We start from the raw sequence: 23,688 nt of genomic DNA on the forward strand, positions 1-23,688 counted from the left end.
AGCTCCACATCAAGCAGCTTGGTGTTATTGACTGGCGCAGTCGGCACACAGCTGATCTGGAGAGGGTGCACGGTGATATTGGGGCGCCCATGCGTCTTGCACTCCCATACCGGCAACGTGAGCCTGCCCACCACGCCGAGCGGCCCATAAAACACAGCTGCCTGGCTGCCCGTCTTGTGCAACTCACAGCAGCTGCCATTTTCTGCTGCTAAGTGGCAAGGAAGCGGCTCCATGCTGGCCAGCTGGGCTTGCCGCTGCTGGAGCTGCTGCTGGCGCTCCTGCCGCTGCTGCGCCGCCCGGCCCGGCAGAGAGGCCAAGAAGGCATCCACGTCCGCTCCGAGCCGAGCCTCCCAGTGATCACGTTTGCGTCCTTGCCGGTCGCCCCAGCCTAAGAAGCCGCTGGGTGCTCGCTCATCCTCGTTGTCATCCCTCTCACCCCGCCGCCTGGCCTGCCCTGGCACATTGAAGGGAGCTTGTTGTCCTGGTCTACTTGCACGGGATCTTTTTGGCTGTGGCCCGTCTAGAGGCCTGGGGGCCGTGGTCTTGCTAACCACCTTCACCCTAAAGTGGTGGCTCATGTCCTAGAAAGCATATTACGGTTGCTGGGATGCCAACAGAACAAACGGGAGGGAGAATGATGCATGATTGAGGATGATGTCCCCAATGACCCTCCAGGTGGGGGGCCATCATGCCCATCATGGGGCACATCCTTACCGGGAGGCCTACCTGCGCCATCACCCATCCAACGATATTCTTGCACTGCAGCATCACCCATCCGACGATATTCTTGCACTCCACGTCATCACCCATTCAACTCAACGAAATTCTTGCACTGTGTATTTCACCGCCACACTCAACACGCTATCAAAATGTCCTCGTGAAGGCTTCTTTGCGTGCTTTCTTGTTTCTCCACTCTGCTGGTGTGTACACATGAATGACCACGGCAGCAGGAAGCGGGTTGAGGCAACGCGCAGAGGTCACGCTGATGCGGCCGGATCACTGGAGGGATCGGTGAACTCAGCGGCTTGCCAACGCGGGCTCAGCATCCTGGCAGGCCCAGGTCAGGCGATGAAGATCTGCGGCGGCATCTGCCTCACGCTGCGGACGAGCGGGCGGAACTCCATGTGGGGCAGGATGTCCCGCTCTGCACACGTGGCGAGTCAGCACACAACCGTTATGGCACCAGCCACTCAGCCCGCTGCCCCGGCGGCGCCCTGGCTGCAGCCCATGATTTGGGCGGGCAGGCAGGCAGCTGGCCCAGGCAGGCAGGCAGGTCGCACCTATGTCGATGCCTGGCGCAACCTCCACAAGCTCCAGCACGCAGGCACTGGCGCCAGCGCCAGGCTGCTGCTGGGCCAGCCGGAACACCGCCCTTTCAGTAATATACAGCACGGTTCGCCCGTTGGCTGCAGCCCGCCAGGGCGGTGCAGGACGGTGCAGGGCAGGGGCGGGCATGGTCGGTGATTGGGCCCCATTCCAGCGAAGCGGGGCGGCGGCAGGCGCTGGCACGCGGCAGCAGCCAAGGCCGCACCTGACGCCCCCGCGAATGTCTTCTCGTGCACAGCGCGCCGGAACTTCTGCAGGCTGCCTTCCTGCCGGATGGCCAGCCGCCCGGCCTCCACAGCCACCTGCCAAGATGCAAGGAAAAGCAGCGGGAGCACTGTCTTCGGCAGCGGCGCCTGGCGGTTGGCGTCAGCCCATGTCTTCGGCAGCACGACAGCAAAACACGCCGAGCCAACCGAGCCACCCACCTTGAGCCCGCTGCTGGTGAAGGTGCCCACAAACAGCACCTTCTTGGCTGTCTGCGAGATGTCGATGAAACCGCCGCAGCCGGGCATGCGCCCGTTGCCAAAGTTGCTCACATTCACGCTGCCCGTGGGGTCCACCTGCATTTTGTGGTGATGCACAGCGCCGGCAGGAAAGCGCACTGATCAGAGCAGCAGGGCAGCGAGGAGATGACGGCTCCGGTGCGCATCCACCGCACTGCACGAAGCGTATAAAGCCCCCAGGCCAGCCTCTGCCAGCCCCTTACCTCTGCCAGCCCTAGGCACGCGACATCCACACCGCTGCCGTTGTAAAAGTCGATCATGGAGGCGGTGGGCACGAGGCAGGCGGGGTTGTGGGAGGAGCCAAAGCGCAGGCCGCCGCCAGGGATGCCGCCAAACGCCCCCGCCTGTGCCAGCAGCAGGTGGCAGGGGAGGTCACTACACCAAAGCACACGTGCAATGCAGCGTGGTCCTTTCGGCCTGGATGAAGGCAGTCCACGCAGCCCCTTGCAGCCTCTTGCAGCGCTTGAGGCAGGTGGCCCCTGGTTGCACCAGCCACCCAGGAGCCAGCAGGAGCGGAGGACCTCCCTTTCTCACCTCTGTGGATAGGGTGACCGATGCTGCATACGGGTTCTGAGCCGCTCCATGCGTGGCTACCATCACCGCCACCCCCTGCGTCCAGGCGGGCAGCATGGCACCAAGCAAGCGCGCCGTGTGGCCAAGGGCCCAGCAGAGGAGAACAGCCCTCAGCTGCTCTGCGTGTGCTGCAGTGCCGCCCACGGGCAACCGCAGGCAATGGCACAGCGGATACAACCCAAGTGTCATCCACCGCAGCACGATTCCCAGCGGCAGCCACAGGACCAGCCACAGGACCAGCGTACCTCTGGCATGCCCACTCCCAGGTTCACTATGCAATTGGGCTGGTCTATCTCAAGCATGGCCCTGCGGCAGGCAGGCAGCGGGCAGAGCAGGCGGGGATGCAGGAGGTCGCGGCGCAGAGCAGCCAGAGGCAGTGAGCACCGCTGCCAGCATGGCTGCATGAATGCGCTGGCAGCTTGCGGAGGATGCATGGCAAGCGCCGACCCAGCATGAGCCCACCTGTGCGCGATGATGCGCCGCTCATCCAGCGGCAGCGGCAGGATGCTGTGCAGCGGGGTGCGGATCTCGCCGCTGCACACCAGAAAGGTGCGCAGTGCGGCACACACGCACAGCAGCCCCCGTTGCCGGCTCAGACAGCCGAGTCAACAGTTCAGCTGCCATTGTGGCACAGCGCGCCGGCGGCGGCATGGCGCAGCCAGCAAGACAGGCAGCAGCGAGGGCGGCGGCGCAGAAACAAGAGCATGGAGCCTCGCCTGAGGCTGCCATCGTAATGAGGGTCCCGAAACGACTGCCAGTGCAGCTCCGGGGGCGCCACAACCACCCTGGCGTGGGGGCAGGCGGGGTGGGGGCGGTGTGAGAGGCGGCCCCGGTGGAGAGAAGTGCAGGCGGCTGGGTCTAGCTAACCTGTCCACTATGGCGCCCGGCAGATGCAAGTCCTTTGGGTGCAACGTGCCGCGGTCCCCCCCCTGGTGAACCTGAAGGCCCAGCGAGCAGCAGGCGTGGCCAATGGCTTGGTGTTGGGGATGGGTGGGTCCAATTGCACCACTTGGGTGGTGCGGTTGGTCAAACCCAAACCAGCGAAACAGTCCGCCGGACAGCCGCCCGCACGTGCACATGCACACGCCACAGCAGCCACACCTGCACGATGACCAGGCCGCCGCCGTTGTGCGCCGCCAGCGCCTGGTTGAGCTGGTCGGTGAACAGTGCCTCGTGCTCAAACGACACGTTGCCGTCCAGGTCGGCGGTGCTGCCTCGCAGCAGCGCCACCGAAATCCTGTCGGGGGCCTGGGGTGCAGGGCGGGAGGGGAGGCGAGCAGGTAGGTGGGGAGAGAGGCTGGGAGGCAGGCTGGGAGGCAGCGCGTAAGTTGGGAGGAAAGAAGAACTTGTGCAGAATAGGATGGCAGGAGAGGAGCCCGCCGGCGTGCCCTGGACAGCTGATACTGAAACCCCATCCGACACCAGGCTGGTACTGCACCGTGCGGTACCTGGTACCACAGCAGTTCCCGGCCGCCCAGGTTCAGCACGTGAACAATGTCTCGAGTCGTCACGCTATTCAGCTTGCCGCCCTGCATGGCACCGGGAAGCGGGCCGCCGGGGCTGGTGTGCTGGCGCCTTCAGGCTCGTCGCCCCAACGGCCTGGCCGGGCCCGCGCGCCCAGTCCTGCCATGCCAAGTGCTTCCGCCTGCCTCAGAACCCACCCCACCTTTTCGCGCGGATCCACAAACGTGCCCAGGCCGACATGGGTGACGGGTCCCGCCCGCTTGGCCGCCACGTCTCGAATCATGTGAGACACCACCCCCAGCGGAAGATTGTACGCCTGCACCTTGTTCTCCCGCACCAGCCTGCACCACCAGCCAGGCAGGCAGCAGGCAGGCGGCGCCAGGCAAGTCGGGCAGTTGCCAGGCAGGAACAGAGGCTGGGCCGGGAAGCCGAGCGGAGCAACATTACGCCCCACTGTCCCGCCCGAGGGCAGGAGGCAGCCAGAAAGGGCATGGTGCGATTAACATCGGAGAGAGGCTCCGATGTGCCTCCAGCAGAGCAGGCAAAGCATGTGTCGGCCAGCGCCTCTGCGCCCCCTCACTTGAGGAAGCCGGGGGCGGTGCCAGTCCACCCGTAGATCAGCCGATCCACCAGGCCCTCAACCGCCAGCTGGTCGAGGCCTGCGGCAGTTGGGCAGGCAGCGCTCTGGCGGCTGTCGTCACATCACAGCTAGGTCCCCAGCAGCGACTGCTCCACAGAGCAGCGGCAGCAGCGGCACCTGCGGGTGACACGGCAGGCGGTCGCCAGCTGGCCCAGCCCAGGACCCAGCCCCGCACCTCGGCCCTTGGAGTTGCCGGCTGAGGCGGCGTAAATGAGGCCTAGGCCGCGGGGGTGGCCCGTGGCCTCGTACTGCCGCCTGCAACACATCACGCGAGGCACTGATGGCTGCTGCTGCTGGTTCAAACAACGTATGAAAAGGGTGCGCTCGAATCGCAGGGGAGGCAACATCCTGGCAGCATGGCATCGGTGGTGTGGCATTGAGCCGAGATGCTATGCAGGCCCCGCACCTGACGGCGTTCAGCAGCGCCTCGGGGCATGAGGTGCCGACAAAGCCGGCGGGCGTGAGCCAGACGCCGTCCGGGATGAGCGCCGCCGCCTCCTCCGCGCTGACCACCTTGCTGGCATCCTGCACCGAGGTGTTGTCGGCGGCCTTGCACCAGGCAGCAGCCAGCGGGCCACCCAGCTCCGAGGCAGCGGCGGTAGCGGGGCGGCAGACCAGGTGGCGGCGCAGCTGCTGGAGGCGGTACGCGGCGCGGGGGTCGTCCCGCTCATCGGCGGTCGATGTCATGGCCCGCATGCCAATGAACTGGGGGGGCCAGAGCTGCTCAGCGGCTCACTGAGCGGAAAGCAACGAACAGTCGGCAGACACAAGTGGCACTCCGGCAGGGGGGTGCACCTTCTGCGACCTTTGTCCAGGGATGAGCGCCAGCAGGAGTAGGGTTGGTCTGAGCTTCTTCCGCCAATGACGTGGCTTGGCGCCAAAACTCTCCTCAAATGAGCACATCTTGCACACTTGCAGAGCAGCCCAATCCTGGAAAGAAGCTGCAATCTATCTCCAGATGGCGCTGCAGGTCTTTCAACACGGGATGGCTGTGCCGCAACGCGGGTTGGCTGCGGGCAGCCCCCGCAGGGTCCCGGTACCGTTGCACGACTCCTGCGCACTCGTGGTGAGTATTCCGGAATCGGGCTGTTGGGGTGCGGGGTGCAGGGAGCCGTAAGGCTCCGGCGACTGGGCCGGCGGCGGCGCTCCTACAGGCGGCGGCACACAGCACAGTCAGCGATCTCGAGTGTGCACATGTGCTCATCCTCCTGGCTCAAACAGCAAGCACCCAAACCTCCACTGCATTCAGGCATACCGCCGTCCGCCCGCCTGCCGCGGCCTGTGCTGCCGCGCCGCCGCCGCCCAGCACAAGCTGCCGTCGGCGTGGGTGGCGCAATGCCTGGAGCGTGCCCAGCGCTCGGTTGTGACCATTGAGGGCAAGCACTACATCCCCCTGGCAGAGGTGCGGGCTGCCATCAGCCAGCCCGATGAATCTAATACTGCTAGGGTGAATGCGCCGGAGGGTTTGCTGCCGGCCAGCCAGGCAAAGCCGTGCTGTCTCACACGTCTTGTTGATCCTGCTGCAGGCTCAGTGCTGGTTTGAGGCGGGGGCGCACGAGGCGGAAGAGGAGCAGCACGCCAAGATGGATGGTAAGGGGCTGCACCTCCTGCTCCTCTCCTCTGCCGTGCCGTCTGCGAGCCAGCATGGCCGATGCCCGATGCCCATCTGCCTCTCACCCTCCTCCCCTGATCGTGCAGCTGTGATGGCTGAGCGGGGCAGGATGCAGGGGGCAATGGCCCACTTGGCGGAGGAGTCACAGAGGGAGCACAATGTGCGCTGCTGCCTATGGCAATTTCCTTTTCCTGTTGCATGCCTTCCGTTGGTGGCGTGCCCACTCGACTCCCGCCCGCTGCTGCTGCAGGAGCACGAGCAGGCCATGCACAGGCTGCTCGACTATGCTCTGGCACTGGAGCAGGAGGTACGCTCGGCTGGCTGGCTGTGACCCTGGGGGGTGGTGGGAGCCGGGGGATGCTGCCCAGTTGGCCCCCGCCATCTTCGGCCTCCTGCCTGCTGTGTGCCCCGCCTGCGCCCTGCCAACAGATGCCCTCCCACCACCAGCCGCCGATTTAAGATCCACACCCCACACGCCTTCCTTCCCTCCCTGGCCTGTGGCGCCGCAGGTGGAGCGCTCCAGGGCGGTGCTGGGCGAGGCGGCGCACGAGGCGGCGCACGCGGCTGAGGAGCGGCTGACTGCGCAGTACCAGCAGCTGCTGCTGGATTATGAGCACGAGCATGAGGCGGAGCAGGAGGCGGTGATGGTGAGCAGGATTGCACATCCTCCCAAGAGGGGTCTCCAGAACGCAGATGCTGCGCTGGTGCTGCTCGATGCCAGGCTGCAATGCCAAGTGCAGCCCAGATGGATGAGAGAGTCGCTTCGGGAGTGCCGTTGTGCGCATGATCCTGCCTGCCCTGCGCTGCATGCCTGCAGGCCAGCATGCGCGGGCAGGTGGAGCACCTGAAGACGGCGCTGCATGCGGCGCACGAGGCCAAGAAACAGTGGCGCGAGCGCGCGCTGCAGGTGGGCTGCGGAGCGGCGTGCTGCCTTGAGCTGCTTGCTGGGCCTCCCTTGGGCCTCCGTAGCTTTGCTGTGCCTCGCACGCCAGCCCGGGAAGGGAGAGGAGCACACTGGCGGTTCCCCAGCCTGCATGCCGGCGTGCGTCGCCTCCCATCCTCATCAGCCAACCCAGCGCCCTCCCGCTGTGCTGCCGCAGGTGGAGCAGCAGTTTGTGCAGCTGCGCGGCCTGATCGAGAGCAGCCTTCAGCAGGCCAGCGACAGCGCCTTCCGCCGGCAGCAGGCGCGGGAGCGGCAGCCGCCGGCGCCGGCGCACCCCAGCCCTCGCATCCGCAGCTGCGATGAGGTGGCGCCGGCGGACGCTGACGTGGCGGTGCAGGCCCACCCGCGCCTCACCTCGGCGGTGGAGGCGGGGCCGCACAAGTTGGGCGTCAAGAGCAAGAAGCACCTGCGGGAGCTGATCTGAAGGAGGGAGGAGCACAGGCAGGGTGGCATGTGGCGGGCGCCTTCATAACTATTGAGGGCGTGTCGAGACAAAGAAGCGCAAAGACATCGCTTTATTCATCTTTTTTGCTTGCATGCGTGTTGTTCATCAACTTTTGCACTTTGATACATCAATCCATTATAGTCAATATCACCCTGCACCTCCTGCCGGACAACTGCGCCAAGCTGCCCGTAATGAACCGTCAGCAGTGCGACCGGATGTGCGCCAGCCAATATGAGCTGAAGCTCAATTATCTACTTTTACATACACTCACTATGGCTGAAGGCCAGGCTGTGTGGATGCACCATTCACAGCATCAAGGGGAGCAGGGCGGCCAACCCCGCCACAGTAGTACTGGCGTACCGCCACCCGGGCCGTGCGGAACCAGGGAGCCTAGTGGTTTTGCTGCGTGTTCCAGTCTGCATGATGCTGGGCATGCACGCCAAGGCCAGGGGGCAGCAGGGCTGCAGCCCGGTGGTGGCCCCGTCAGCCTCCCTGCGGGCCCTTGGACGGGTGAGCACGCCTCCAAGGCTGGGGCTCGGCTGCTGCATGAGCGTCCAAGGTTGAGGGGCGGCCACTGGGCAGCCTGCCAACACGCGCGGCTCGAGAGGCCCCACCGCCGGCGGCTGTTGCCAGATCTCCCATGTGCAGGCGTACCCTGGCGCGCGCATCCATGGCACGCAGCGCCGACCGCGCCCAGCAGCCGCCCGCCCCGACGCCGACGCCAGCCCCGCCAATGGCGCCCGGCTCCCTTCCCCGCCGCCGCCCTCGCTGGCTCAGTGCCTGGCCGGCGCCAGCGGGCGGGCTCGGATCATCAACGGTCAGCAGTACATCCCTCTGTCTGAGGCCCAGCGCTTCTTCGAGGCAGGCCTGCATGCCAACAGCGTGGCGGCCGGCGCTATCGAGCGCCTGTCTCTGAACGAGCGCCGCGCCGACGGTGCGCCCAGTGGCCCGGCCCCTCCGACCGCACACACTGCAGCCTGCTGCCTCCCTGCTGCCTCCCTGCGTGCCGCTCTGCGCGCCGCTCCGCGCTGCTGGCATGGGCTCTCTCCCTCCTGAGCAAACGAACACAAGGCACTGGCCTACCAGGCGGAAGGGGCCGCTCCCTGCTTTTTCGTCTTCTTCTGAGCTATGCCCTCGTCAAGCTGTCCTCCCCTACGGCCCTCCCCAGTCTGCTCTCCAGCCCCTCCCGCCGCCGCTCCCTCTGCAGAGCTGGAGTTGGAGCTGTGCCGGCTGCAGAGCCGGGTGCAGGAGCTGGCAGACATGGTGCAGGAGGAGCGGGAGGGCCACGAGCGGGAGCTGCGGCAGCTGTTCGAGTATGCCATGGCCCTGGAGGCAGAGGTGTGTGGGGGGTGGGGGGGCTCGGGATGTATACCTGTGGTGGGTGCCCTGGGCTCAAAATGTCTACATGGTGAGGGGGGATGCCTGCCTGCCTGTGGGTGTGCGGGTGTGCGGGAGCGGCAGTGAGTGCGTGGGAGCGGAAAACACAAAAGGATGAGATTGAAGAATGAACTGTCAGCAAGTTGCTGACTTTTGACGTGCCTGCTGACGGGCCGGGAGGCAGGGGTGGTGGTGGGACTCGGGCTGCCTGTGTGTCTGCAGTGGCAGTGGTGGTGGGTGGAGGTGGGCGGGATTGGCACAGCCCCGGGGAGGGAGGGATGCCCCGTGGGATACCATCCGCTGTTGGGACCGCGCTGATGCCTCCTGCTGGAGGGCTGACCAGCCTTTGCCATGCCTGCCACCGCGCACCCCCCTGGCGCCCCGCAGGTGGAGCGTGGGGAGCACGACATGCAGCAGGCGCTGGAGCAGGCGGCGCACGAGGCGGAGGGGCGGCTGGCGAGGCAGTACGAGCGGCTGCTGGCAGAAGCGCACGAGGCGGAGGAGCACGCCATCCAGGTGCGCATGCAGTGCAGAGTGGCATACAAAGGCACACATCGAAAAGCAAATTGCTTCTCGGTGGTTATGGATCCAAGCTGTTTGTTGCATCTGGAAAAAAAGAAGTGATGCCTGCATCTGGAAGTGATGCCTGCCTGCACCGCACGCCGCTTGTCACAGCTACCCCTAGGGCCCGCGCCCTGCCTCCCGCGCCCCTGCGCAGGCCTGCATGAACGGTCAGATGCAGCACATGGGCAGCGCGCTGCGGGCGGCGCACGAGGCCAAGGGGCGCTGGAGGGACCGCGCGCTGCAGGTGCGCGCGCTCCGCACTCCCTTTTCCTCGGCAGCCAGTGCTGACATGTCAGCTTCAAACCGCTGCCTGCAACCTGCTGCACACCGTGACGCTCGCCCTCCCACGGTCTCCATGCCGGCTGCAGGCGGAGCGCCAGTTTGGGCAGCTGCTGGCCATGGTGGAGGCGCGGCTGCAGCAGGCCAGCCAAGACGCGCTGCTGAGGCAGCAGCTGCGCCAGAACCAGCAGCACCAGAACCAGAACCAAGATCACCAGCAGGGCCGATCTGCTGCAGACGCGCCGCAGGCGGGCGGTGAAGCGTGAGCGGCGGGCACCCGGCTCCGCACAGCGCAGCGAGCAACAAGTCACAGCGGGTCGAGCAACCCACTGGGATTGGGGATGGATGGCACAAGAGCCCCCACACATCCGATCTGGGCTGCTGCGCTAGAGCTGGGCTGAAGAACCGCACTCCTGCAGCCTGCGGCGGCAGAGGCAGCTGTGCCAAAGAAATCTATCCTGCCACATTCCACGTCTCTCGCTTCTCAATTCCTGGCACTTCACATGATGAGGAACAACACCCCACACGACAATGTTACAGTGGATTCCAGTCACGGCGCGCACACAGCGAGGAACAACAACAATGGCTGAAGTCTCACTCAGCCAGGGCGCTCGGCGGCGGCTCCTGCGGCGCCCCCGCACGGCCGCCGTCAGCGCGGCGACATGAGCGCCACCGCAGCCGCCGACATGCCCGCCCCGCGCCGCACCCTGCGCGCCAGCCACACCTCCCGCTGGCGCCGCTCCAGCGTCTGGCACGCGGCCAGGGCCGCCAGCGCGCCGGCCGCCAGCAGCAGGCCCAGCAGCAGGACGTGCACGGTATCCAGCCGCCCCAGCATGCCGGCGTACACGCCGGGCAGGCGGTACAGCGCCATCGCCAGGCTGGCGCCCTGTACCGGCAGCGCGCGGTTCATGGGCAGCTGCACAGGCAGGCGGGCGGGCGCCAGGCTGGGCGTCAGTGGGCAGCATGACGGCCGAGCCAAAGGGCACGCTGTTGGTGAGGTGCCGCGCCCGTCCTGCTGCGGCACCCCAAGAGCGCACACACTGATGCTGCTGGTGTGGCACCACAAGAGGGTGCACACGCTGATGCTGCTTGTACACGCGCGGGCACCAGGGCCAGCGCCCGGCAGCCGGTGCCGAGGGGAGCCTGCCGCCTGCTCACCCGCAGCAGCAGGGGCGCCGCAAGGACATGGAGCAGCCCGCAGTGGTGCAGCACAAACCAGCAGATGCCAAAGCCCGCCATGCTGCCGCGGCCGCTGCCGGGGAGGTCGCAGGCGGCGGCGGCGGCGCAGGCGGCGGCGCCCAGCGGCGGCGCGGGCGGCGCCAGCGAGGCCAGGAAGACGGACAGCAGCAGCTGGGCGCCCGCCACCAGCTTCTCCCGCTGGCTCTGGTAGCTGCGGCGGCAGGGAGGGGCGGCAGCAGCGGGGAGGAGGGGCAGCGGCGGGGATGCTCAGGCAGATGGTGGGAGCAGGGGGCCAGCTTGAAGCGAGTCGCGCGGGGCGCACGGGGCGTTGCTGCGCCGCCAGCGGCAGGCAGAAGGTGCAGCAAGGGCAAGACGTGCCCACGCTCCAGAGCAAGAGCAAAGGCCCCGGCGGCGGGCTCACAGCTGCGCATCGAAGAAGTAGGGAGAGAAGAGCAGCATGGCGGCGACGCCGGCGGGCCAAGCGGCCTGCAGGCGAGCGGCCGCCGCCGCCAGCAGCCCCAGCACCAGGGCTGCCAGCATCGCCAGGTCGCGCTGCACAGGGGCCGCAGAGGCGGGCGGTGGTTGGCACAGGCGGGCGCGCCAGGCGGCAGGCCAGGCAGCGAGCGGTCGATTGCAGCCGCGCAGCCAACCATGCAGCTAACCAGGGCAAGCGCTGCCCGACCAGGCAGGCAGGCAGGCAGGCAGGCAGGCAGGCAGGCAGGCAGGCAGGAGGCGGGCAGGCAAGCGGGCAGGCAGGCAGGAGGCGGGCAGGCAAGCGGGCAGGCAGGCAGGAGGCGAGCAGGCAGGTGGGCAGGCAGGAGGCGAGCAAGCAGGTGGGCAGGCAGGCAGGAGGCGAGCAAGCAGGTGGGCAGGCAGGCAGGAGGCGGGCAGGCAGGTGGGCTCACCCGCTCCTGGCGGCGGCTGTAGTGGGCTATGAAAGCGCGCTCAAGGCCCTCTGGCTGGAAAGTGAGGTTCTGCCAGGGGAGGAGCGAGGACATGGAGGCAGCGCTGCCGATGGGGACGCTGAACCCGCCGCCGCCATTGCTGCCCCGCTCTCGCCTGCGACGGCTCCCCAGCGCCGCGGCGGGCGACAGGCCCCTCACGGCGGCGCCGCTGCTGCGGCTGGAGGCCGGGGTGGGGGCGGCAGCAGGCGGCGCGCCGCCGAGCGCGGGTGCGGCGGCGGGGGTCGCGCCGCCGCTGCTGGCAATGCCGCCGCTGCTGGCAACGCCGCCGCCCTGCCCGCCTGCTGGCTGGCGGCCTGCTGCCACCGAGCGCGGGCCGGCGGGGGTGGGTGCCGCGCTGAGCTGAGGCGGAGGCGAGGGGCGGCCAGGTGGGCCTGGTTGCCGCCCATCGGCAGACTGCGGCCGCCCAGGGCGCGGCTCCATGGTAGCGAGCGCCGAAGCAGCACCCGCGCCCGGGCCAGACCCGCTGGCGGGCGCCGGCCGGCTGTGCGGCAGAGCAGGGGCGGGCGGGGCTGCAGTAGAGGATGCTGCTGCAGCCGCCACCGGGGAGGACGGGCTGGAAGCCTCAGCCCCACCCTCTGCTTCATCCTCTGGCGCATCCTCTGCCCCAGCCTCCGCCCCAGCCTCGTCTCCTCCCTCCCCTGCCGCTGCCAGTCTCGCTGCCGCCGCCGCCCGTGCCGCCGCCGCCTCCTCCACCATCCAGTCTGCGGGCTCGGCCCTCTGCTGGGGGCAGCAGGGGATGCCCGGGTTGGCGGGGGGCGGCGGCGGGCCCAAGGCCGGCAGCAGGTCTGCAGCCTCGGTGTCGGCAGCCTGCAGAGCGGGAGGGCGCTGGAAAGCGTGACATGGTGCCGAGGCCAGCGCCGGCTGGCTGTCTGCAGCCCCGCCGCAGCTCGCGCCAGCGCGGCGGCCGGTGCAGGCGAGCGGGTTTCTGGGACAAACTCAGGGCACAACCACACTCGGCGCAGCCAGCATACCTGCCATCACCACCCACCCCCACCCCCTGCCCCTGACTGCCCGCCACCGATGCCTAACAACAACGCGACACTCGCACCGATGCCTGCACCATACCAGGCGCCAGGCAGCAGGCGGCAGGCGGCAGCCGCGCCTCACCAGGTGCTGCGCGTCCTCAAACCCAAACAGGTCCTCGATGCCCTCCTCCCCCTCCGACCCCGCATCCTCCTCCCCCATCCCCAGCTCCTCCTGCGCGTCCGCCTCGCTGGGCAGCAGGCCGGCGGCCTCCAGGGAGGAAAGCAGCATGGAGATGTGGGGTCCCACGTGGCGCCCCGTCCGCGCAGCCAGGTCCAGCAGCAGGTGCATGGAGCTGCACGCAGGCGGCGGGGGGCAGGGAGGGGGGCAGAGAGGGAGGGTGGGCAGGGTGGGGTGGGGACACAGGGGCGGGGAGGGGCGCCGCCGCGCGCGCAGGCCCCAGGCGGCCAGGCCGGCACTGGTCGGTGGGCGCCGATTGGCGGCCCGGCTGCTGCATGCCCGCCCCCGGCTGCCCGCGGCTCACTCTTGGGTCAGCGCCGCCTGCCCCGCCGCCGTCAGCGCGCCAAAGGTGGGGTGGAAGGCGGGGTTCTGCGGCACGGGCAGCGGCGCGCCCTCCCACTGCGCCCCCGCGCGCGGCGGCCAGTAAAAGGGCATGGAGACGACGCTGAGCGCGGCGCAGCCCTCTCGCTGGTACAAGTCTTCTTGGTCCCACAGCGGGCTGCGCCTGCGGCGGGATGAGCGGGATGGGGTGCAGGTGGCGGCGGGGTGGGCGGCGGGGTGGGCGGCGCGGCGCGGGCGCAAGCGGCAGCCACGGCTGCGGTGCAGGCGCGGAGGTCCGGGCCGGCGTGCTGGTGCGCGGCGTGCTGCCGACGTGCTCACTTGTCCTGGCGCACCACCACCACGGGGTTGTTCTGAAGGACGGCGGCGGCGGCGGCGGTGGGGTGGATGGGCACGTAGCTGGCGTGCGTGCGGCCCTCCTGGGCCAGCTGCACGGTGATGCTGAGCATCACCTTGTTCTGTAGACCGAAGGAGAGCCTGCGGCAGAGGCGGGGGAGGGCGGGATGGTCCGCGGGCAGCGTTGAGCGGGGTTTCCGCCCCCCTGCAGCGTTGCACCACCCCCACGCATGCGCACCTGAGCAGCTGGCAGTCGGGGAACAGCTCCCTGAGCTGCACGAACGCCTCGCTGTGCAGCGCGGAACGGCTGCAGGCCGCCGCGAGGTGCGAGGCTATGCCGTCGTCCATGGTGCGGCCATTCACAGCTCAACGGACTGTTGGAGAAAATAACATAACATGGGGAGCCCAGCAAGCACCCCATGACTGAAGGCCAGACGTGCTGGAGCTGTGCTGACGGCATCGATGCCTTGCATGTGAGGAGGAGCCACTGGGTGATATGAACTCCTTTGGCTCGCTGTGATCCGGAGCAGGGAGAAATGAACTGTGGCTTGGGGGTGTTGCTTGCTTGCTCCTGGCCGGTCGTGAGTGGCGGTGCGCCGTGGTCAGGAGCCAGCGATGGAGCCTTCTACGCTGCCTTGCAGAGCCCGCTGCCGTGCCTGGCCACCTGGCCGTGAGTTTGAAACTGCTCCCTTGATGCCTCCATCCATCATTGCTCTCAAACCAGGGCGGGCCGCCGCCAATCTCTGTGTGGGATTGGCGGGATCCGCCGCCACCAGTGGTCTTCTGCCCCGGATCATCGGATCATTGATGTTGCCGATCCCACATCTGTGCGTCTGCAGTAAAGTTGAATGCAGCCGGATGCATGAGGGCCCCGGAGCGCGCGGCTTGGCCAGCGCGGCCCATGACGTCAAACCGAGCCCTCTGCAGCATCACATGCTCCGACCTGCATTCAACGCCCAATTCTTCCATCCGGACGCTCTGTCAACCGAGGGACACGCACCCCAAAATTTTACCTCGGGCCCTCCCCCCCGAAGAGAAACGCTTGCCCACCCAGCCCCAGACCCACCTGTTATACGGCCCAGAGATCACCACCCAACGCCTGAAACGACGCCTCAACACTCAAGCTGCCCACATTCCGAAGCGCCACAGAGATGGTCGGCCCGCGGGCTTGGGCGTTGGTGCCCCTAGCCATTATGTCGCTCTCCTTTATCGCGGGTGAGCGGGGGAAGGGTGGGGCTGGCCTTGGGTAGCTGGGCTGGCGGGCGCATGTGGGTCGCGCTGTGCGGTTGCCAAATTCTGCGCCCTGCATAAGTATGCGATGCACGGCGTGCTTGCAGGCACCCACGCCGCCCTGGCGCCGGGCAACTACACCCTGCGCCTGCCCGGTCGGTCCGGCTGCACCGCTCGAGGTGACCGCCGCCGCCGCCGCCACTTATGCATTCCTTGCCTGCCAGCTGCTGCAGCCCCTCCCCTGCTGCGGCAGAGGCTGTGGACCAAACCCGCAAGCTCACGGCAGCTTGTTGTCGCGGCAACCTTGCAGTCACAGAGCTGCGGCACACCCCGACAGGCTCACCCTCCCGCCTGCTTGACCTGCCATGCAGGCTTCCTGTCCGCCCGCGCCTGCTCGCACCCCTTCCCCAAGACGGTCACCCTGACCCCCGAGCTCACCCTCTCCGCCGGCACGGGGCTCCAGGTGTGGCAGCTGCAGCCGGTGGCGGCCGGAGTCACTGCCATCAAGAACACCACTAAGGTTTATCTCAAGGTGGGGCTGCCATGGTGCCGTGGTGCCATGCGCCGTGGTGCCATGCGCCCGCCTGCATGCCATGCGCCCGCCCAAGGGCAAGCTGCTTGCAGCCTGCGAGCCAGTGCAGCGAGGCAGCTGAGTGATGAGGCCAGGGGTGCCCAGCGGTGCGGCGCTGCGCTGAGTGGGGCACTCACTGCATGCTTTCTGCCGCCACTGGAGTGCAGGTGGGGCGCCCCGCCTGCGGCGGCAACTCCTACGCCACCTCCTTCCTCTCCTGCACCGGCCTGTCCCTATCGGCGCCGGTCGCCGGCAGCGCGCGGCAGCAGTGGCTGGTGGAGGCCTGGGGCGCCACGTACCGCCTGCGTCCCGCCGCCTGCCCCGGGGTGTACCTCGGCTTCAGCAGCGCCGACTGCAGCAAGGCCACAGCGGCGCTGCTGTCGGTGGGCACAGGCAAGGCAGTGGCTTTCAGTTTCGCCAGGCAAGACGAGCCGGCGCCCAGCCCGCCGCCGCCCAGCCCCTCCCCCCCCACGCCCTCGCCCTCGCCCTCGCCGCCGCCGCCCTCCCCCCCGCCAGAGTCTCCCCCACCCACGGACGACGATAGGTAGCTAGGCTGGGCTAGGCTAGGCTAGGCTGGGCTGGGTGGCAGATCAGTAGCAGAGTAGTAGAGGCAGGGCCTGGATAGCGCAGTTTTGGTCCCTCCCGCCTCGGCGGCAGCCTGGCTACTTTGCCTAGTGTTGCCCTCCTGCCCTCCATCTACCTGCCTGCCTGCCCGCCCACCCGTGCCCCCATTCCCATCCCTTCTGCCTGCAGCATTAAGCCGCCTGTCGTGCCGCCGGCCAAGGGAGTGACGGTGACTCTGGTCAAGAGCCAGGTGTGGGGCAACGGCGACCCTCGCGGCACGCCCTACAACACATCTTTCGAGGTGCGCTGCCGAAGATTCGTGCTGATCCCCGTATCAAAGCTGGGCGCGGTGGCAGGGCAGGGGCCCGGTGCGCCGGCTGCCCCCTGCGCAGGCAGGCCTGAATGGTGAAGGCGCCGGCTGCCCGCTGCCAGCACACTGGCATCCTCACTGACACCTGTGTCCTTTCCACCTCCATCCTTTCCACCTCCATCCTTTCCACCCCACCCCACGCGCAGGCCAGCTTCTCCATCAAGAACTCAAACGCCTTCTACATCCTCAACTGGCGCCTGCACTTCAGCCTGGTGGGCTGGAGCAGCTTCACGTGGGGCCCCTCGGACACAGACCTCAAGTACGCGGGCACCAAGACCAATGCGCAGGTTGGCGGGCGGCGGTGGTGGTGTGTGTGCTGACGAGAATCTTGTTCCGTCGGCAAGGTTGTGTTCTGTTAGTGAGGTCTCGTTTTGTTGGCGAGGGCGGGTGGGCTGGGTGATCGCAGCAGGAGTGCTGCGGGCGCCGCGCCCCCGAGGCCCACCCTCCTTACCCGCCGCCGCCTCCTTGTGCCGCCCGCCGCCGCCCACGCGCCCGCCCTCGCACCGCAGGTGGTGCTGACTCCCAAGGAGTGGCTGCGGGAGATCCCGCCGGGCACCACCCTGAGCATCAGCTTTGGCGGCCAGGGCGTGGCGCCCTCGGCCATCGTCTTTGAGCAGATCCTGCCGCTGCTGGATCCAGACCATGACATTTCCCTCAGCACGCGGGGCGCCTTCCCGCAAAAGGTGGGCCCCTGCCCGACAAAAGGGTGGAGGAGGGAGGGAGGCTGGCCCTCCTCCGCTGGCGCCGCGCCGGGGCGCCCTGGCCGCCCATCGCCCCGCCCCTCGCACCCGCTCCTCCCACCCGCAGCGGCTCCTCCCACCCGTGTGCCTGCCCGCCTTCCGACCCGCTCCCTCGCCCCGCGCTGTTTTCCCCCCGACCCCTGCAGCTCTTTGCCCCCTTTGTGGACGCCACCCTGTACCCCACGCCGCGCCTGCTGGATGCCTACGAGGCCACTGGCCAGAAGTGGTTCACCCTGGCCTTCATCACCGCTGACCTGCGCACCCGGGAGCCCGCCTGGGGCGGCGTCATCCCGCTGTGGAAGCAGTACTTCATGGACCAGGTGCGGCGGGGGCGGTGCCGGGCGGTACAGTACCGGCACCGGCACTGGGACCCGCTGTGGGGGAGGCTCGCCGCTGCAGGGCGACGCCACTCACCAGCCTGCCCGCCCGCCGGCTGGCTTCCCCGCCTGCCTGCCCACCGTCCTCCCCGCCCCTGCCCCTGGCTGCCTGCCGTATCAACCCTCGCTGCCTTTGCTGCGCGATCCCTGCGACCGCAGATCCGGGACATCCGCCTGCTGGGTGGCGACTGCATCGTGTCGTTCGGCGGCGCGGCGGGGCAGGAGCAGGCGCAGGTCCGTGTGGACGAGGACATGCTGGTGAGCGGGGCGGGGCCGGCTGGTGGGCTGGCGGGGGGCGCCTCTGGCCCCACCCGCCGCCTGCCTGCCCCTTGCCACCTGCCTGCCCCTTGCCACCCGAGCGCGCGCGCGCACGCGCGCGCGCACGCACACACACACAGCACACACACAGCACACACATGAATCGTCCATGCCTGCCCGCGTGGCCACCCTGCCGCCTCCTTGCCCCTCCCGCCTGCACACCTGCACACACGCTCGCACGCCCCTCACCTGCCCTGCCCCTCCCTTCTGCCTGGCAGCTCAAGGACTACCAGACCATAGTGGACCTGTACAAGCTGCGCTGGATCGACTTTGACATCGAGGGCGGCGCCGTGCTGGAGATGGCCTCGGTGCAGCGCCGCCACCGCGTGCTCAAGCGCCTGCAGGTGAGGTGGGCCGGGGCCGGGCGGCGGGCAGGCAGGCGGGGCCGGCAGGTTGACAGGGCAGCCGCTGCGCCGGCCCGCCCAACTTTCACCCAGCGCGGCCGTCCGGGGCGGGGCGCTGCGGCAATCAAACACGGCTCTTCACGGTGCCGCCCCTCCCTTGACCTGCCGTGCCCCTCCTTTGCCTCCGCCCTCCCTCCCGCCGCCCACGCCCCGCCGCAGGACGCCAACCCAGGCCTCGTCGTCTCCTTCACGCTGCCCGTGCTGCCCGTCGGGCTGACCGCCGACGGCGTCAACCTGCTGCGGGATGCCAAGGCCAAGGGCGTGCGCCTGGACGTGCTCAACATCATGACCATGGACTATGGCGACTCGGCGGCGCCAAGTGAGCGACCCCGGCCGCAGCCCAGCCCCGGGCAGGGCGGGCGGCCAGCTGCCAGCCACGCGCCGCCAGCCACGTGCAGGCGGCGGCTAGCTGGGCAGCGTGGCAGCCTGCTCCGCTCCACCTGGGCCGCGAGCAGGCAGCCCATGGCCGCCTCCCATGCTGTGCTCGTCTGTGCTTGCCTGCCCGCAATCCACCCTGAGCCACCACTTCCCTCCCCTCCCGTCTCCCGCGCTGCTGCGCTGCAGACCCCAGAGGCCAGATGGGCGACTATGCCATCCAGGCCGCCGTCAACACCCGCGCGCAGGCCCAGAGCGTGGGCTATGACGACACCAAGGTGGGCAGCACCATTCGCTGAGCTGAGCTGAGCCTTAGCTGAGCCTGAACTGAGCTGCGCTGAGCCGAACTAGCGGCTGCCTGTCTTGGCGCATGAGCTAGCTAGCTAGCTATAGCTGCCGGGCGATGCTGTGGGGCGTGGCTTGGCTGCCGCCGCCGCCAGTTGAAGCTGCTGCTGCCCGCCCAGCCAAACATCTTATGCTGCCGCTGCGCAGATCGGCAACACGCCCATGATTGGGCTGAACGATGTGGAGTCTGAGATTTTCTACCTGGATGATGCGCGCAAGGTGGGAGGGACTGCCCACGGTACAGCCTGTACTGCCTTGCATGAACTGGCGTGCTGCCGCGGGATTGGCAGGCGGCTAGTTGCTGTGTGCCGGCTGCTTGCTTGCGCAGCGTTCCTGTGATGCTAGTAGGTAGGGGCTCTGCCAGCATGTGGCTGTCGTGAGAGCCTCCCTTTCCGCCGCTCCCGCACCCCCCCGCCGCCCGCCTGCAGGTCGGCGCCTGGGCCAAGGCCACCCCCTGGCTGCGGTGGACCGCCTTCTGGTCGGTGGGTCGCGACAAGTGGAACCCGGCGGAGACCTACGTCTCCATCCACTCCTCCTCCATCCCCCAGGAGCCGTTTGAGTTCACCCGGATCTTCAAATCCTTCGCCAGCTGAGCCTGTGGCTGACCGCGATGACCACAACTGAGCGCAGCTGCACACGGACGAATAGAATCTATTAGATGGTACCAGCGAGCGCTGAGCTGGCATCACTGAGCTGGCATGGCTACACGGCGCGCGCCACCTGACACCAACACTGAACTGAGAGCAGCAGAGCCAGACAACCCAGCCGTGAGAATAGATAGCTACTGTGCACTTCATTTTGGTAGGCGCCAGCATCAAAGAGCCCCCCAGCACTGCCCCCCGCACTGCCGCCCTTTTTCCGCCCGCCGCGGGCAAAATTTATTCCTAGATTGGTTTCTTCTCCTCCATTCCTTCTCCCGTCCGATCCCCATCTTGATTTGTACATTCCGTCCCTCAGCCCTGCCATCCAATTCACCCCCTATTTTTCCTGACTGAGAGTTACTTGCATGGATGGTCGCCCATTCCGAGTGCTGCCAACCTCGTGTCCCTTGGCCTGAGCGTCGCCTGGCAGCGCTCGCACACATGTTTCCCCTTGCGCAAAAAGCGTGGCCTCCTGCGGCTGTGATTGCTGTGCGGCCCCATGGATAGCCGGCCAGCCAGCAAATGCATGCCCTAGCTGCGCCCCCAACCCCAAACTGTGTGACTGCGACATTGCCGCTGCAAGCATGCACAATCGCTTTTTGTAACGAGCGACTGACCAAAGCACACACAACTGACGTACGGATCAACAGGCCCGCTTGCCATGAGCCGCTGCAAATGATGCCTTCCCTGCAGGGCTGCTGCGCCCCTGAGCCGTGCCTGAATCGCGAGACCCCTGCCTCCAGCCAGATCCCTCGTCCTCGCCTACTTCTCGCTCTTGCCGGCCTTGCTGTTCTCGGCCTCCTCCAGGATGGGATTCCTGCTGGGGTGCCCCTCCTGCAGCTCACGGCAGGCAGCAGGCAGCGGGCAGGCTCAGCAGCAGCAGCCACCTGCCAAGCAGCAGGCCTGCACATGCATGCGAACACGCCCCACTGGCGGGCAGCCGGGAGCCGGCAGCCGGCCAGGCTGATGTGCCAAACGCCCCCACCAGTCGCAAGCTGATGCGTACACAAGCACACACCTTGGAGGCGGGCAGCACGCCCTCCAGCGCTGTGGTGATCTTCTTGGTGGGGAAGATGCCCTGCAGCCGGCAGGGACGAGAAGGTGTTTATTGTGAGTGGACATTGATGGCTCGAGCGTGAGCAGCTGGAAGCAGCACCGATGAAGCCACAACCGTCGGGGCCGCTTCCGCCCGTACGAGTGCTGGAGGGTGCAGCTGCTGCTGCGCAGGGAGGTCTCTGCATCTGCCCGGCTGCGCCAGCATGGCAGGAGCGCAGTGAGGCCACGCTTCGAAGAGCACACAAAGCGGTCCAGCGGCGCAGCACAGCGCCCCACCCAACCCGCCTGGTAGGGGCGGTCGCCCTCCAGCATTCCTGTGGCCTCCGCGCTCTTGCGGCCGTAGCCCTGCTCCACGCCGCCGGCGGGCTGGCTGGACATGCCGCCCGACGCGGCGCGCGAGTCGTGGGAGCGCAGCTCTGGATCCCCCGCCGCTTTGCGCTTCCACCACACGCCCATGCTGATTATTACGCCGCCTGCGCACCTCACGGGCGGAAGATGTTGGGTAGCGGCGAGTCTCCACCCCGCAGCGACAGGCCTCGCGCAGCAAACTGGCAGCCGCACCCCCGGTAGCAGCGCGCGACAGGAGCCGGCCGGCCACCTGTGATGGCGATTTGTGGCCACTTCTCAATCCACCTGGCTGCTTGAGTGCTGGCGCTGACCATGGTGGCGGGGGAGCTGGAGGCTGCGGCAGGAGAGCCAGCGGAGGCTCTGCAGTCGGGATGCAGGGAGCCAGAGGAGGGATGGAGGCGTAGGGTGCAGCCCCCGGTGCTCGTCCAAGGCTGCCAGCTTCAGGTGGAAAGAAGGCTGGCGAGGCGGGGCTGCTCAAGACTCGGTCGCATCGGCTCACACACTCCCTAAACTCCCCCACACAATGCCCTCCAGGCGCCTGCCGCTGCTGGCGGCGCTGTTGCTCTGCTGCACCGTGGGACAGGCCGACCAGGCCGGGGTGCCCCCTGCCCTTCGCCTCTTCTCCTCCCCCTCTCGCTTTGACTTCCTGGACAGCCCGCTGTGGCAGGCACGCATCGAGGCAGCGGTGCAGGCTGCTCCAGAAGTGTCGGCATGGTTGGAGGAGCGGCACAGCTCTCCCACATACACGGATGCCGAGCAGGAGTGCCGGTGGTGCAGGGAGGAGCTCAAGGTGAGCGAGGGAGCGGCACATGTGCGTACCGGCAGCGACAGCACACTGGCAGTGCGCCGGCACGGCCCGCATTACCACTCCCACCCTCCCTGCTTGCTGACCTTCTGGGCTGTCTGCTCCCCGCGAATGCCTGCTGCAGTGCCAGCTCAAGATGTATGGCTTGCTGACCAGGTTTCTGGTGCAGTCGCGCCCCGAGCTGCTGCTGCAACGCCACAACCGGCTGGCTGACAGTGCAGGCACGGCCAGCCACCCCGCCGGCAGCAACCCAAACCAGTCGCTGGGCCAGCACCTGTCTACCAGCCTCCTGCACGTGCTGCTGCACCTGCAGCACAACCGCACCTTTGCCGCGCTGCGCCAGTCAGCGGCACTGGCTGAGCAGCTGGGGTGGCGGTGGAGCGGCACACACCTGACTGCGCTGGGCCACGGGCACCAGCCCTGCTGGGACCAGCTGGCCCTCCTGCGCGTCTTCATGCTCTGTGTTAGCTCTGTGTTACAGTCACCCCGCTATGATAGGCCGCGTGAGCAGACCTTGGGCAGGGGGCACACGTGATCAAGGGGCATCAAGAGAGGGGGTGGACCATGGAGCACCCTCTCCATGGCTCCGACCACCCTCCCCCCAGCTGAGCGTCCCAGGGTCACCCCACCCTGGCCCCGCTCCCCGTCCTGCCGGACACGCACGAAAAGGCAACCTCGGGTGAGCTCTCGCCGCTGTTGGCCTGCCTTTACACAAGCACAGCTGTCTACTTTGCAGCTCCCAGCAGTCGCAGCCAACCTGCCAGACCCCCCTCCAGGCCTGGCTGCGCTGCCGGGGACTCCATGAGCCCGGGATGACTCATCCCCCGGCGCCTGCCCTTCATGACCCGTGCACGCGTTGCAGACGACTTTTTGTCGCACCAGCTCAACTTTGGCGCGCTGGAGGAGGAGTGGCAGGAGCACCTGAATGTGCTATTCATGCAGTCCAAGGAGCATGCCCTGCCCTGGACCGTGGAGGGCAACCTGGAGCTCGCCAGCAGTCCGGAGCCCCGGGGTGGACACATGTGGAGCACCTCTGTGCAGGTCGCTGGCCCGCTGCAGCTGGCAGCCGCTGAGCAGCGTGCGGCCCACACTGCAGCGCGCCTGCGACTTCGACTTCCTGCGGCACTGACTCATTCATTCATTCATTCAGCACACAGCCCGGCCGCCTCTTGCTCGAGGGCGGCCCACTTTGGCCTGGGCAGCCCGGGCCGCCCTCCCCCCCGGGCGCATGTTCGGTGTTGGAGGGGTGTGCCCAGCGATAGGGGGCCCCTGAAGGCATGCGCCGAGGCCGGGAAGCGTGGTTCGGCGCTGCTGCACGCTTGGCGATTTGACCAGAACCACGTGCCGCCGAGCTGCGGGCGCAGTTTCCGGCCCACGGTCTACGGTCGCAGCCACGGGACTCGGCGGCACGGCGTTTGGGCCCAAGCTTGCTGCCGCCGCCGCCGTGCCCGGGGGGGCAGCGCGGCGGCGGCGGCGGCACGCTGCGACGCCCCCGTGCTGCCGAGCTGCGGCCGTAGTTTCCTGCCAGAAGCCCACGGCCACAGCCACGGGACTCGGCGGCACGGAGTTTCGGTCCACGGCTTGCTGCCGCCGCCGTCGCAGGGGTGCTGCCTGCGGCGGCGGCGGCACGGCGTTTGGGTCCACGGCTTGCTGCCGCTGCCGCCGCCGCAGGGGTGCTGCCTGCGGCGGCGGCGGTAGCGCACGTGGCAACCCCCCGCGTTTCCTTGCCTCCCATCCACCGGACCCCGTCCTGCGCTTCACTTTGTTTAGGGAGGGGCTGCTCACTGCTCATTGCT

The 23,688-nt window shown here is 67.9% G+C and overlaps 5 protein-coding genes across 5 annotated transcripts in view; 3 read left to right on the forward strand and 2 right to left on the reverse strand.

The window, feature by feature from the left end:
* Positions 1-891: 891 nt before the first annotated feature.
* On the reverse strand, positions 892-5,316 carry CHLNCDRAFT_36346 (hypothetical protein). The gene is made up of 16 exons (XM_005845825.1): positions 4,913-5,316; positions 4,682-4,761; positions 4,447-4,525; positions 4,069-4,207; positions 3,851-3,931; positions 3,504-3,650; positions 3,270-3,340; positions 3,119-3,187; positions 2,865-2,936; positions 2,648-2,708; positions 2,364-2,438; positions 2,033-2,173; positions 1,752-1,886; positions 1,532-1,628; positions 1,281-1,406; positions 892-1,144 (listed from the first exon to the last, which is right to left on the reverse strand). Exons 1-16 carry the CDS (start codon positions 5,200-5,202, stop codon positions 1,062-1,064), a joined length of 1,746 nt encoding a protein of 581 aa, XP_005845887.1. The 5' UTR covers positions 5,203-5,316; the 3' UTR covers positions 892-1,061.
* A 127-nt stretch (positions 5,317-5,443) lies between these two features.
* On the forward strand, positions 5,444-7,710 carry CHLNCDRAFT_58452 (expressed protein). Its single transcript, XM_005845710.1, has 8 exons — positions 5,444-5,572; positions 5,756-5,908; positions 6,033-6,096; positions 6,205-6,278; positions 6,369-6,425; positions 6,628-6,765; positions 6,936-7,025; positions 7,219-7,710. Exons 1-8 carry the CDS (start codon positions 5,465-5,467, stop codon positions 7,483-7,485), a joined length of 951 nt encoding a protein of 316 aa, XP_005845772.1. The 5' UTR covers positions 5,444-5,464; the 3' UTR covers positions 7,486-7,710.
* Positions 7,711-10,375: 2,665 nt separating this feature from the next.
* Positions 10,376-14,096, reverse strand: CHLNCDRAFT_136441 (hypothetical protein; the record flags this gene model as incomplete). The annotated part of the gene is made up of 9 exons (XM_005845826.1): positions 10,376-10,642; positions 10,885-11,116; positions 11,327-11,457; positions 11,811-12,209; positions 12,411-12,677; positions 12,978-13,188; positions 13,378-13,578; positions 13,734-13,889; positions 13,987-14,096. The coding sequence occupies 9 exons, from the start codon at positions 14,094-14,096 to the stop codon at positions 10,376-10,378; spliced, it is 1,974 nt and encodes a 657-aa protein (XP_005845888.1).
* Positions 14,097-14,941: 845 nt separating this feature from the next.
* CHLNCDRAFT_136442 (hypothetical protein) lies at positions 14,942-19,635 on the forward strand (the record flags this gene model as incomplete). The annotated part of the gene is made up of 14 exons (XM_005845711.1): positions 14,942-14,963; positions 15,086-15,133; positions 15,350-15,510; positions 15,717-16,093; positions 16,303-16,414; positions 16,630-16,770; positions 16,993-17,166; positions 17,370-17,543; positions 17,760-17,858; positions 18,137-18,262; positions 18,482-18,641; positions 18,887-18,975; positions 19,190-19,261; positions 19,471-19,635. The coding sequence occupies 14 exons, from the start codon at positions 14,942-14,944 to the stop codon at positions 19,633-19,635; spliced, it is 1,920 nt and encodes a 639-aa protein (XP_005845773.1).
* Positions 19,636-21,399: 1,764 nt separating this feature from the next.
* Positions 21,400-23,688, forward strand: part of CHLNCDRAFT_136444 (hypothetical protein) — a gene marked incomplete at both ends in the record, with an annotated part of 5,645 nt that continues 3,356 nt past the window's right edge. Inside the window, 4 exons of the mRNA XM_005845712.1 lie at positions 21,400-21,452; positions 21,622-21,877; positions 22,017-22,353; positions 22,755-22,933. Of these exons, the coding sequence (XP_005845774.1) occupies positions 21,400-21,452; positions 21,622-21,877; positions 22,017-22,353; positions 22,755-22,933 (825 nt within the window). The remainder of the gene's footprint in view (positions 21,453-21,621; positions 21,878-22,016; positions 22,354-22,754; positions 22,934-23,688) is intronic.

The sequence above is a fragment of the Chlorella variabilis genome (assembly GCF_000147415.1).
Source record: "Chlorella variabilis unplaced genomic scaffold CHLNCscaffold_16, whole genome shotgun sequence".
NCBI lineage: Eukaryota > Viridiplantae > Chlorophyta > Trebouxiophyceae > Chlorellales > Chlorellaceae > Chlorella > Chlorella variabilis.